Genomic DNA, 13,500 nt, shown 5'->3' with positions numbered 1-13,500 from the left:
GGAACCTTTTATTCTAGACTCTTCTAATTTTCCCCTAATATCAACTCCCACCAACAAATCCTGACCGTTCAATTCCCTACCCCCAAATAAAACCACAGATCTCTTTCACAAAGCAAACCCTCTCTTGTACTCTCTTTTCCTTACCCAATTACGCCCACAACACTCTTCTTCTCGCCGCGCTTTTCATCGGTACGTATCGATCAAATTCGCACTTGTATTTCTATGTTAATGTGTTAATTTGATTTTAGGTTTTGATAGGAATCAAATTTTAGTGTAATTTGTTGATTATTTTAGCTGATTTGTTTTTTTTAAGCTTAATTTTGAGTAGTAAAGCGAATCGAAGATGTTTGGGAGGGCACCGAAGAAGAGCGACAATACAAAGTACTATGAGATCTTAGGTGTTCCTAAGACCGCTTCACCTGAAGATCTCAAAAAAGCTTACCGTAAAGCTGCTATTAAGAATCATCCTGATAAGGGAGGTGATCCTGAAAAGGTAACTGTTACTTTTTACTGTTTTTTACCGGAGCTGATCTAACAAATAAGCTGAGTAACTCAAATTTATCGAAAATATACAGAGTAAAGATCTTTTTACACTATCGATGAATGCTTGTTAAGGAATTTACATGTAATTACCTAATACGTGACTTGATTGTGCAAATAGTTTTTTAGCTCAGTGCAAATACATGTGTGTGTGTGTGTGTGTGGGTGGGGAGGCGTGGTGTTTCAATGCTGACTTTGCCTCAGTTTCTCCCTCGGATAATTCTATATTTGTACAAATTTATTGAATTTCCTAAGACATACATAGGGTTCTGTACTACCCATATCCTAAAGCCTACCTGTCAATTTAAATATTGGAAGTGCCTTGGTTTCTTACATTTATAAATCTATCATCTGGTGTTTATGGGGTTTATCTTCATTGATTATCTTATTCAGCAATCACTGTTTGTATATCTCTTTATAAAGATGGGTATTTTGGAATCTTTTTTGTTTACTTTATTTATGTCCCTCATAGCTCTATCAGTAGGTCTTCTTTGAGCTAAGAAAAGTGATTTTCTGGTGGTAAAATTGGAAAGAGAAGTTAATTCTATGATTTCTACCATTCACTAAATTAAGCTGATGAACTAGTTTGGGATTTGTTAGCTAGATGAAACCTTATCTTCCATTGCACATGGTGGCTTGATAGTTTCTGTACATTAAGCTGACTAGGAAAGGGTGGATATTTTGGATCTGATTTTGTTGCTTAGCAGAAGTAGGAGTCATTGACTTGTTGGTGTTAAGCTTCTTTGTTGTGTTATAATTGAACCCTCAAACTTCCTCATTGTTAGGAAGAACTCTGATGTTAAAGACACTTTTTAATTGCAATCACACAGATATTATGTGATGTTTTGAGTAAACACCTTCAGGTGTTTCAAAACAGAGTTAATTTTTTATCTCCCCTTCTAATATGCACTCTTAGTGTCAATATCATTTTCTGATTATAATTGTATTGATTATGTTTTAATAGTGGAGTCATAATGGTGTCACCTACTGTCGAGTATAGTCGATGAATTAGCTGCATTTTTTTTTTGTTTATTTCAGTTTAAAGAGCTTGCACAAGCTTATGAGGTTTTGAGTGACCCCGAGAAGCGTGAGATATATGACCAGTACGGTGAAGATGCTCTCAAGGAAGGAATGGGTGGTGGAGGTGGTGGACACGACCCATTCGACATTTTCTCGTCTTTCTTTGGTGGCAGCCCGTTTGGTGGTGGTATGGGTATGTTTGTATGGCTGTTTGTTTGAAGTTGAATTTGGTGATTCCTTTTCATGATGCCTTCATTCTCTGGTATCCTTATTTGATGTCCAGGTGGTGGAAGCAGTAGAGGAAGAAGACAGAAAAGAGGAGAGGATGTTGTCCACCCTCTCAAAGTTTCTCTGGATGATCTGTACAATGGGACGTCAAAGAAGCTGTCACTATCTCGCAATGTATTGTGCCCCAAGTGCAAGGGGTGCGTTTACAATGTTATTAGTTATGTTTAAGCATCATTTATCAACTTTTTATCTTTTATGTTTGTATGAGGCTCTGTTGAGGTTGGTGTTAAATTTTTAATTCCAGGAAAGGATCTAAGTCAGGTGCTTCAATGAAATGTTCTGGCTGTCAAGGGTCCGGGATGAAAGTCACTATCAGACAACTTGGCCCATCCATGATCCAGCAGATGCAACACGCTTGCAACGAGTGTAAGGGTACTGGTGAGACAATCAGTGATAAAGATAGGTGTGGACAGTGTAAAGGTGAGAAGGTTGTGCAGGAGAAGAAGGTGTTGGAAGTTGTTGTTGAGAAGGGTATGCAGAATGGACAGAAGATTACGTTCCCGGGCGAGGCTGATGAAGCGGTAAGACATGCAGTTCAGCTTTTGAAGTACTTTACGTCATAATGATCAATTGTATATGAACATAATGAAAGGCCACTGATTTTCACATGTTCGTGTTTATATTATTTTTTTGCAGCCTGATACTATCACTGGGGACATAGTTTTTGTCTTGCAACAGAAGGAACATCCCAAGTTCAAGCGAAAGGGAGATGATCTTTTTGTAGAGCACACTTTGAGTTTGACTGAGGCCCTATGTGGTTTCCAGTTCATCTTGACTCACTTAGACAATAGACAGCTACTCATTAAGTCCCAACCTGGAGAAGTTGTCAAGCCTGGTAGGTCCACAGTACTTTAGTTGCTTATATATACCGAGCACACTGTCTGTATGACTATCTCCTGCTGTTTGTGGAAATGGGGTGTGTTCTTATTTGATGAAGGGAGCATCTTCTATGGCCAATAGTCCTCTGTATACATTATATGAGAATCTCTTTCGTATGTATCAATCATTAATTTTGTTTTTGGCTCTACAGATCAATTTAAGGCCATAAATGATGAAGGAATGCCAATGTACCAAAGGCCGTTTATGAGAGGAAAACTGTACATTCACTTTACTGTAGATTTCCCAGAGACATTATCCCTCGAGCAGTGCAAGAACCTTGAAGCGGTGTTGCCACCAAAACCCAAAACGCAAATGACTGATATGGAATTGGATGAGTGTGAGGAGACCACTTTGCATGATGTTAACATTGAAGAGGAGATGCGTAGGAAGCAGCAACAAGCCCAAGAGGCATATGACGAAGACGAAGACATGCATGGTGGCGCCCAGAGAGTTCAATGTGCACAGCAGTAATTTGGCACTGTTTTGGTAAACCAAAGTTGCATCAAGGAATTAACAGCATGGGTCTATTCTTGGTTTTTAAGTATTTGTATGACAAGATAATGACATTGTCAGGAATATTGCTTCTACAGTAAGATGTAGTTTACTAGCTTATGATTTGGAATTTTACGTTTGCTAATTAATTCTACAATTGCTGGGGTGCGGCAGATTTTAGCAATGTCCTTTTCTACGTATTTTGAATTATATAATAGGTGCATAGTTTGTTCCTAAAACAAATGACTGCAAGAATAGTATCTTGGACAGGTTATTCCAAATTAAATAATTGGCTGATGAGACCATATTTTGTACCATTATTAAATTATCATCCATTTATTATATACATTTTTCACATAAAAAAACGTATAGTGGGAGCCTTTCCTGATGGTCCGGCTCTGGCCCCCGCACATAAGCTTAGTGTACTGGTTGTCCTTTGCACTTTTATTATATACATTTTTCACATAAAACTCTAATCTTAATCTTCTGCTTTTTTTTCAGACCACCTTACTCGTCTTGACCTCTTTAACTCCAACAGAATTCATGCTATCCAAAACCTCCTCCTTATTCTTTGACGAACTATTGATTATTTCTTTGATAAAATATTCTTCCTTACTCTATACAAGTAGAATACAACACCAAGTTTCACATAAGAATTCATAGTTTTTTGTCTATTTTATCCTATCCCGTGTTATCGGATTATGTGTCTGTGGAGCATCACTTATAAGAAATCAGACTTTGGGGGGGGGGGGGATTGGGGATTTCTAGCTTAAATTTTTAATAATCTCGGAGTTCATAACGTAATTAAAGTGCTCGAAGGGTATAAGGACTTGGAGTACATCTATTTTATACGTAAGAAATTAGCAAGAAATATACAAGGATCTTGGTCACCAATGAAAGACAAGTAGGCCAGGGGTAGAGAAAATAAAAAGACTTTCTAAGTGACAAAATTTTTGCTTTTATTTAGAGTCAAAAAGTAGCATGGGTGCTAGCACGTTTATAATTAAATATAAGTGGGTCAGCCCCACTTCTTAGTATTTCCCTACTTTGCAGAACCTTAGGATGGCTTAAGGGAAAGCTGTTTTAAAACCTCATTAGCTCTAGAACCAAATTAAGAAAAAAAAAAAAGATGCGAAAGACTTACTTGTGCCTGACGACCGCGTTAAGGATTAACAAAGAAGAACAATTGTTTGATCTGTTGCTTGGGTTATTATTGTTTGAGGATACATAATTAGTGTGAGCAGAGAACTAGAAAGTTTGAAAATTTTCTTGTGCAATTCAACCAATAATTAGGTATGTAGATATATAATCTTATCCTTGTAGTATGCCTTGGATTACATTAGGATTGATGTGAATATCAAATTCTTTAGAATGATGACAAGAAGTAAATTGAAAGCAATTTGATAATTCTAAACCCATTTGAGTTGCTGCTAGATTTTTTTTGAGATTGGGAACAAGATTAGAAATATTAAAATAATGGAGAAATTATTTTCATCTAATAATGGATAAGGCTTTAAGGGTAAAGTGATGATCAGATTTGAATGTTGCTAGAGTATTTGGATTATTATTAGGGCCATAGGTTTTGGATGGTGTTATTTAAGTACAGACATGTAATATTTTTGATACTAAAATATATTTCTTCCTTTCCATATACCAAGTGGTCAAGGATATTACAGCAGTAAGCTTGACAGAGAAATATATATTTTTTCCCATTAAGTGTCGATTATGTTGAGTAATTCATAATTTAAAAATTAGTTCAATTGGTGGTGAATTGAACTTGTTAAGTATGTCCTAATGATCCTAGCCAAAATATTTATAGATCGTGAGTTGTTGAACTCCCGCGAAGTTTGAAAGGACGAATTGAAGTTAAGACTTGAGGTGAGTTGAGGTTTACTTTCCTAGTAGGAAATTCCATTATAACTCTTGTGCTCATATGTTAGATAAAGCTAAGTCATGTCTTCTCGTGATCCAATACTCAGTTCACTTATTCTTATTCAGTACGGCATTATATGTGACATGAATACATGCTTATGTGTATTACCAATTGTTATGTGCCTTTATTTGTGATATTCACATTCAGTAGGGAGAAGTGGCCAACCTCCCCCAGCGTGAGTGCCATGATGTCAGGGTTACCTACCTCACGCTTGCAGGTGCTAACTGTTTGTTGGGGAGGTAGGCCGACACTCCCCCGTACGTGTTCCCAGATGCTCACGTACGCAGGGCCATTATGTGTAACAATTAACTTTGCAAAGTCACATCTTAAAATATATATAACTTAGTTTCTATTTCAGGTATCAGTTATGGGCTCAATTTCTACGTTAAGTTTTAGTTTCAGCTTACAGTTTCAGTTTCCAGCTTATTATTTGGTTGTAAAATTTTATATGATTTATATGATTTTTGGTTCTCTTTTCTTTGTTATATTTTCCAGAAGGTCTCGCTCCGCCTTTTTAGGAGGTGGCCTATGAGACTTAGTGGGTATCTTTTGGTGGTACTTAGCCCGTTTGGGCCTGCTACGTTGTGTGGCAGATATTGAGGATGCAGGTAACGAGGCATATGGCTAGAGAAGATATTCTAGATTCAGTTTACAGACTCCGTTAATTCACCCCAGTGGTAGCGAATCCTTTTCAAACTATTATTTATATCTTTTTTTTTTCTTTACGTTTATTTTATTTTCGGGGATGCCCCGGTAGGCTATGTATTTTAATTTTTTTTTTTCAGATTCTAGATGCTCATGACTTGTTAGTGGGTCAGTATTAAAATAGTTTGGGATTTATCCTTTATTTATTAATTTTATCAGTCAGATTAAGAACTGCAACTTGATTAGAATTAATATTTAAGCACGTAGATTCTTTGCTATTGAACTTGAAGTTTTATACAAATAGTACAGGGTTCACTCAACGAGTGGTAAGGGTTGAGTACCAATCACGTCCCATCCCAGTTTGGGAGCGTGACAAGTTGGTATCAGAGCAACCAGGTTTGAGAAGTCCGAGGGAGTCATGAGCCGTGTCTAGTAGAGTCTCATTTTTAGGTATGTTGTGCACCATACTTATATCTGGGAGGCTGCAGGATATGTTAGGAAGATTTCTTTTCTTTGACTCTTACATCGTGCGTTAGAGCTAAACGTTTCAGAATTCTAACACCCATTTATCTCTCGTTTTAGCGCAAAGAAGATGGTTAGAACAAGATCAACTTCATCCTCTGCCGCTAACAATGTTGAGATACTAACTTCTAATCATCAAGAAGCAGCACCAGAGGTGCAAGCTGCACCAATAGCACCAGTTGCAGTTAGAGGACGTGACATAGGTAGAGGTAGAGGTCAAAATGCTAGGGGTAGAGGTGAAAATACATAGGTAATCATGCTCGTGGTAGGGCCACTAGACAGGAACAAGCTCTACCTCAGCAGGTTGTTAATGATCGGGTACCACCACATCAGCAGGATAATCGAATTGACAGAATTTTGGACTTTCTGGAGTCCCTAGCCCCTCCGGCTGGTGGTCGGGCTGCACGTGTTCATGCTCCTCCTCAGGACCCTCATGATTCAGATGAAGAGGTTATAGGAGATGATTTTCAAGCTCCACTAGAGGTACCACCACCAATTGTCCCTGTAAATATTGCCTAGACAGTGCAGTTACCAACAGGAAAAATTGATCCACATGCCTTTCTGAGATTAAACCCTCCTACTTATAATGGTACAGATAAATCAAATGAACCAATGTTATTTTTGGAAGAGATACAGAAAATGTTTGTTTCTTTGGGTTGTCTTGAAACATAAGCCACAAAGTTGATTGGGTTTCGATTGAAGGTTGCAACAGGACAATGGTGGAGAGGTTACAAAAAGGCCAGAGATTCTACATTACCGCCACTTACTTGGCCCCAGTTCAAAGAAGCTTTTAGGGCCAAGTTTTTGCCTAGCAGTCGGATGGATGAGTTTCGACGTCAGTTCGAACATCTTAAACAGGGTACCATGTTGTTGACTGAATATGAGATAGAATTTACAAAATTGGCAGAGTATGCACCTAATTTGATACCGACAGAGAGAGAAAAAGTGAGAAGGTTCATTGAAGGCTTGAATCCACATATGGCAAAAGATATGACTTCATATCAGGATGACAAAACTTATCTTCAGGTTGTCAGTATCGCTACGCGTAAGGAGGCTTTTGATAAAATCGCCAGGGAAGCTAGAGATAACAGCAAGAAGGCTAGAACAATAGGTATTTATAGTGGATTTTCAGTTGGCGGTAAGAACATGAATCATTCAGCTCACATTCGATCAACGGCTCACTCATCTCCTTATCCAGCTCCACTCAGACATGGCCTGCAGAGTAAGGGTCAGGCCCCTCAGGGGAAAAGTTCAACTAGTCAGGGCCAACCTCGGTTCTCATATCCTATATGTCCTTCGTGCAGCAAAAGACATCCAGGAAAATGCCTTTTGGGCCAGAAAGGTTATTTTCACTGCCATGATCCGGGTCATATTAAGAGAGACTGTCCACGGCTTGGACAAGCTCCAGGGAAGGCTCCAACTACTCAGGCAACATTCATAGGTAATTCTGAAATTGCACCTCCTCCAATTCGGGAACCTAATACTCAGACTGGGCGTGGTGCCAATAGAGGTGGAGCTTAGGGAGGAGGCGGACCAGCCGGATTCTATGCAGTTCTAGATAGGCAGAATGCGGAGGCATCTAACAAAATTATTACAGGTATTCTCTTAGTTTGTGGTCGCCCTGCTTATGTATTAGTCGATCCTGGTTCAACTTTCACCTATGTGTCTCCTTATTTTTGTGTAGAGTTTGGAAAAGCACCAAAACAATTAGGGGCTTTGTTTGAGGTTTCCACACCCATAAGGGAATCTGCTAAAGTTGAATATATATTCAAAAATTGCATCATCACAGTTTAGGGACGGGAAACATTAGCCGATTTAAACTTATTAGATATGGTTGACTTTGATATCATAGCTGGTATGGACTGGTTATCTTCTTGTCATGCTATAGTTGATTGTCACACGAAGACAGTTAAATTCTCATTTATTGGGGAAGATCCAGTTATAATTAGAGGTGAAGTGGGTACGCATGTAGGTAAGTTTATTTCTTACCTTAAGGCTAGAAAACTAGTGAGCAGCGGGTGTTTGGCGTATCTAGCACATGTGCGGGATATGAAAGTTGACTCCCCAATGCTTGAATCAGTACAGATTGTGAAAGAATTTCCAGAGGTGTTCCCGGATGATCTCCTAGAGATACCACCAGATAGGGAGATTGAGTTTGGCATAGACACATTGCCAGGAACTCAACCAATCTCGATTCCTCCTTACAGAATGGCTCCAGCTGAGCTAAATGAACTTAAGAAGTAGTTATAAGACCTCTTAGATAAGGGTTTTATTCGACCTAGTATTTCACCCTGGGGTGCTCTAGTGTTGTTCGTGAAGAAAAAAGATAGTCTCCTACGGATGTGTATAGACTACCGCCAGCTGAATAAGGTTACTATCAAAAATAAATATCCACTACTCAAGATAGATGACTTATTTGATCAGTTACAAGGTGCTAGGTATTTCTCAAAAATAGATCTGAGGTCGGGATACCATCAGTTGAAAATCAAAGAAGCAGACATCCCGAAAACAGCTTTCAGGACTCGGTATGGTCACTATGAATTTTTAGTAATGTCCTTTGGATTGACCAATGCACCGGCGGCTTTTATGGACTTAATGAACAAAGTCTTCAAGCCTTTCTTAGATGCCTTTGTTATTGTATTTATCGATGATATTCTGGTATATTCTCGTAGCCAAAAAGAGCATGAGAATCATCTGAGAACAGTTCTTCAAATACTCAAGGAGCGTCAGCTTTATGCCAAATTTTTCGAATGTGAATTTTGGCTCGATACAGTTACATTTTTGGGACACGTGGTCTTGAGAGAAGGCATTAGAGTAGACCCACAGAAAATAGAAGTAGTTAAAAGTTGGCCTAAGCCGGCGACCCCTATAGAGATTCGCAGTTTTCTAGGATTGGCAGGTTACTACCGTCGTTTTGTAGAAGGGTTCTCTTTACTAGCTGCCCCATTGACAAAGTTAACTCAGAAAGATGTAAATTTTCAATGGTCTGAAGCTTGTGAGAAAAGTTTTCAAGAACTCAAGAATAGGTTGACTACAGCCCCAATCCTGACTCTACCTAGCCCTACAGGTGGATTTGTGATCTATTGTGATGCTTCCAGAGTGAGGTTAGGATGTGTTCTTATGCAGAATGACAAGGTAATTGCTTATGCTTCTAGGCAGTTAAAGAATCATGAGAGAAATTATCCTACCCATGATCTTGAGCTAGCGGTAGTTATTTTTGCTCTAAAAAAATATGGCGTTACTACCTTTATGAAGAGCAATGTGACATTTATACAGATCATAAAAGTTTGCAGTATATATTCAAGCAGAAAGAATTGAACCTGAGATAACGCAGGTGGTTGAAATTACTTAAGGATTATGATTGCAATATCCTTTACCATCCAGTCAAAGCGAATATGATTGCTGATGCTCTGAGCAGAAGATCCATGGGGAATTTGGCCAGGTTGTCTTTGGTCGAACGTCCAATAGTAACAGAAGCCCAACAAATAGCTAGCCAAGGGGTTCGTCTTGATGAGAAGTGTGATGGAAGGTTGATAGCAAGTATGGGTGCTAAGTCTACTTTAATAGAGCAAGTTAAAGCCAAACAATTCGATGATGCTAGCTTGCTTAAGCTCAAGGAAGGTGTCCTTAGTGGCAAGATTTAGAATTTTTCACTTGATGAGAATGGTGTGATGAGACTTAGTGGTTGCTTATGCGTGCCTAATATAGATGATCTTTGAAGAGCAATTATGGTAGAAGCTCATAGCTCTAGATACTCAATACACCCAGGTTCTACTAAAATGTATCATGATTTGAAGGATATTTATTGGTGGGATAATATGAAGCGAGAAATTGCAGATTTTGTATCATGGTGCCTAAACTGTCAGCAAGTAAAAGCTGAACATCAGAGACTAGGAGGATTGGCTCAAGTCATTGAAATACCATAATGGAAATAGAAACGAATAAATATGAATTTTGTGGTTGGTCTACCGCGAACTTTTAAGAAACATGACTCTATTTGGGTCATAGTAGACCGACTCACTAAGTCAGCTCATTTTTTTCCAATCAAAACAACCTACACAACACCCCAGTATGCAGCATTATACATAAAAGAATTTATTCAGTTGCATGGTTCTCTTGTGTCCATTATTTCTGACAGGGGTGCTCAGTTTATTGCCCAGTTTTGGAAGAGTTTTCAGGAAGGTCTCGGTACTCGAATTAATCTAAGTACAACCTCTCACCCTCAAACAGATAGGCAGGCTGAGAGGACAATTCAGACCTTAGAAGATATGTTACGAGCACGTGTTCTCGATTTTAAAGGAAATTGGATGATCATCTGCCTTTGATTGAGTTCGCATATAATAACAGTTATCAAGCAAGTATTCAGATGGCCCTCCTATACGGGAGGAGGTGTTGTTCACCTATCGGATGGTTTGAGATGGTGAAACGAAGCTTATTGGGCCAAACATAGTACAAGATGCCTTGGAAAAGGTGAAACTAATTCAGGAATGACTTAAAATAGCTCAAAGCCGATAAAAGTTATACGCAGATATAAGATGCCGCGATCTTGAGTTCAAAGTAGGTGACTATGTATTTTTAAAGGTATCTCCAATGAAAGGCATCATGAGGTTTGGTAGAAAAGGGAAGCTTAGCCCGAGATATATAGGGCCTTATCCGATTCTTGAAAGGATTGGGCTTGTGGCGTATCGTCTAGCTTTACCTCTAGAGTTATCTTCAGTGCATTCAGTGTTTCATGTGTCCATGCTGAAAAAGTACTTTCACGACCTGAGTCATGTAATTGATAGGCAGGACATAGAGTTTGATGATACTCTGTCATATGAGGAGGTCCCTGTAGCTATAATAGACAGGCAGGTTCGTAGACTTCGAACCAAAGATGTTGCTTCGGTAAAAGTAATAAGGAGCAACCATTCAGCTGAGGAAGCTACGTGGGAGCCATAGGAAGCCATAAAGGAAAAGTATCCCTATTTATTCGAGATTTCAGGTACATAATTTATTTAATACTTTAAAATAATTAGATTGGTAAGTTATGGGATATTTGTGCTTATAGTAATGTAAAGCGGCTTTAGCGGGTATATTGGTATGCCTTAATATTATATTTTATTGGATTGAGTAGCTGGAGGTACGAAATGTTATTGTTGGGTTACTTGGAAAGGTTAAAAATTTTGGATAGCTCCAGTTACAAAGGAAACTCTGCCGAAAGTTTTGAAAATTTTAGGAGTTAGTCAAATTTTGGGGTCCTAAAATCTTTCTTTTTGACTAAAGAATAATTACGACACAACATTCGAGGACGAATGTTCCTAAGTGGGGGAGAATGTAAAGCCCCATAAATTTCTAGCTTAAAATTTTAATAATCTCGGAGTTCATAATGTAATTAAAGTTCTAGAAGGGTATAAGGACTTGCACAATTTAAGCGAAGTATTTGGGATAATATGCATATAAGATATGAACTAATATGGTAGGACGGATACTTAAGAATAAATAAAATCTTGTTTGCTCACTACGTTGAAATGCAACACTGGATGCATTTGTCCTTATAATGGCAATACGATGATGTATGTAAAAGGAGTACATCTATTTTATATATAAGTAATTACTAATTAGCAAAAAATATACAAGGATCTTGGTCACCAATGTAAGACAAGTGGGCCAGGGGTAGAGAAAATAAAAAGACTTTCTGAGTGGCAAAACTTTTACTTTTATTTGGAGTCAAAAAGTAGCATGGGTAACAGCACGTTCAACCAAATTTGCATATAATTAAATATAAGTGGGCCAACCCTACTTCTTAGTATTTTTCTTCTTTGAAGAACCTTAGGATGTCTTAAGGGAAAGTTATTTTAAAACCTCATTAGGTCTAGAATCAAATTAAGAAAAAAGAAGAAGTTGCAGAATACTTACTTGTGCCTGACGACCGCGTTAAGGATTAATAAAGAAGAACAATTGATTGATCTGTTGCTTGGGTCATTATTGTTTGAGGATACATAATTAGTGTGAGTAGAGAACTAGAAAGCTTGAAAATTTCTTTGTGCAATTCAACCAATAATCAGGTATGTAGATATATAATCTTATCCTTGTAGTATGCCTTGGATTACATTAGGATTGATGTGGATGTCAAATTCTTTAGAATGATGGCAAGAGGTAAATTAAAAGCAATTTGATATTTCTAAACCCATTTGAGCTGATGCCAATTTTTTTTTTTTTGAGATTGGGAATATGATTAGAAATGTTAAAATAATGAAGAAATTATTTTCATCTAGTAATGGACAAAGCTTTAAGGGTAAAGTGAGGATCAGATTTGAATGTTGCTAGAGTATTTGAATTATTATTAGGATCACGGGTTTTGGATGGTGTTATTTAAGTATAGACATGTAATATTTTTGATACTAAAATATGTTTCTTCCTTTCTATATACCAAGTGGTCAAAGATACTGTAGCAGTAAGCTTGACAGAGAAATATATATATTTTTTTCACATTAAGTGTCGATTATATTGAGTAATTCATAATTTAGAAATTGGTTCAATTGGTGGTGAATTGAACTTGTTAAGTATGTCATAATGATCCTAGCCAAAATATTTGTAGATCGTAAGTTGTTGAACTCCCGCAAAGTTTGAAAAGACGAATTGAAGTTAAGACTTGAGGTGAGTTGAGGTTTACTTTCCTAGTAGGAAATTCCATTATAACTCTTGTGCTCGATATGTTAGATAAAGCTAAGTCATGTCTTCTCGTGATCCAATACTCAATTCACTTATTCTTATTCAGTACGACATTATATGTGACATGAATACATGCTTATGTGTATTACCAATTGTTATGTGCCTTTATTTATGATATTCACATTCAGTAGGGAGAAGTGGCCAACCTCCCCCAGCGTGAGTGTCATGATGTCAGGGTTACCTACCCCACGCTCGTAGGTGCCAACTGTTTGTTGGGGAGATAGGCCGACACTCCCCCGTACGTGTTCCCAGATGCCCACGTACGCAGGGCCATTATGAGTAACAATTAACTTTGCAAAGTTACATCTTAAAATATATATAACTTAGTTTCTATTTCAGATATCAGTTATGGGCTCAATTTCTACGTTAAGTTTCAGTTTCAGCTTACAGTTTAGCTTACAGTTTCAGTTTCCAGCTTATTACTTGGTTGTAAAATTTTATATGATTTATATGATTTTCCGTATATCCCT

At 37.8% G+C, this 13,500-nt stretch overlaps 1 protein-coding gene across 4 annotated transcripts; it reads left to right on the top strand.

Annotated features, from left to right (window-relative positions):
* LOC107793424 (dnaJ protein homolog) lies at positions 1 to 3,403 on the top strand. 4 transcript variants are annotated; one of them, XM_075227814.1, is made up of 7 exons: positions 1 to 189; positions 329 to 493; positions 1,579 to 1,747; positions 1,844 to 1,985; positions 2,093 to 2,369; positions 2,485 to 2,683; positions 2,879 to 3,403. In XM_075227814.1, the coding sequence occupies exons 2-7, from the start codon at positions 344 to 346 to the stop codon at positions 3,196 to 3,198; spliced, it is 1,257 nt and encodes a 418-aa protein (XP_075083915.1). In that variant the 5' UTR covers positions 1 to 189; positions 329 to 343; the 3' UTR covers positions 3,199 to 3,403. The 4 variants fall into 4 exon arrangements, with proteins under 4 accessions (XP_075083915.1, XP_075083913.1, XP_075083914.1 ...); XM_075227812.1 differs by having other exon boundaries at positions 1,579 to 1,753; XM_075227813.1 differs by having other exon boundaries at positions 10 to 189; positions 314 to 493; positions 1,579 to 1,753.
* Positions 3,404 to 13,500: the final 10,097 nt, after the last annotated feature.

The sequence above is a fragment of the Nicotiana tabacum genome, chromosome 13 (genome assembly GCF_000715075.1).
Source record: "Nicotiana tabacum cultivar K326 chromosome 13, ASM71507v2, whole genome shotgun sequence".
NCBI classification, from domain to species: domain Eukaryota; kingdom Viridiplantae; phylum Streptophyta; class Magnoliopsida; order Solanales; family Solanaceae; genus Nicotiana; species Nicotiana tabacum.
The sequence above is the reverse complement of the archived record's forward strand: the minus strand, read 5'-3'. Positions and strand labels throughout refer to the sequence as shown.

Coding starts and splice junctions, on each gene's coding strand:
- LOC107793424 (XM_075227812.1), top strand. CDS start 344: ATGTTTGGGAGGGCACCGAAGAAGAGCGACAATACAAAGTACTATGAG. Junction 2,370..2,484: donor CGGGCGAGGCTGATGAAGCG/GTAAGACATGCA, acceptor ATTTTTTTGCAG/CCTGATACTATCACTGGGGA. Junction 2,684..2,878: donor TGGAGAAGTTGTCAAGCCTG/GTAGGTCCACAG, acceptor TTGGCTCTACAG/ATCAATTTAAGGCCATAAAT.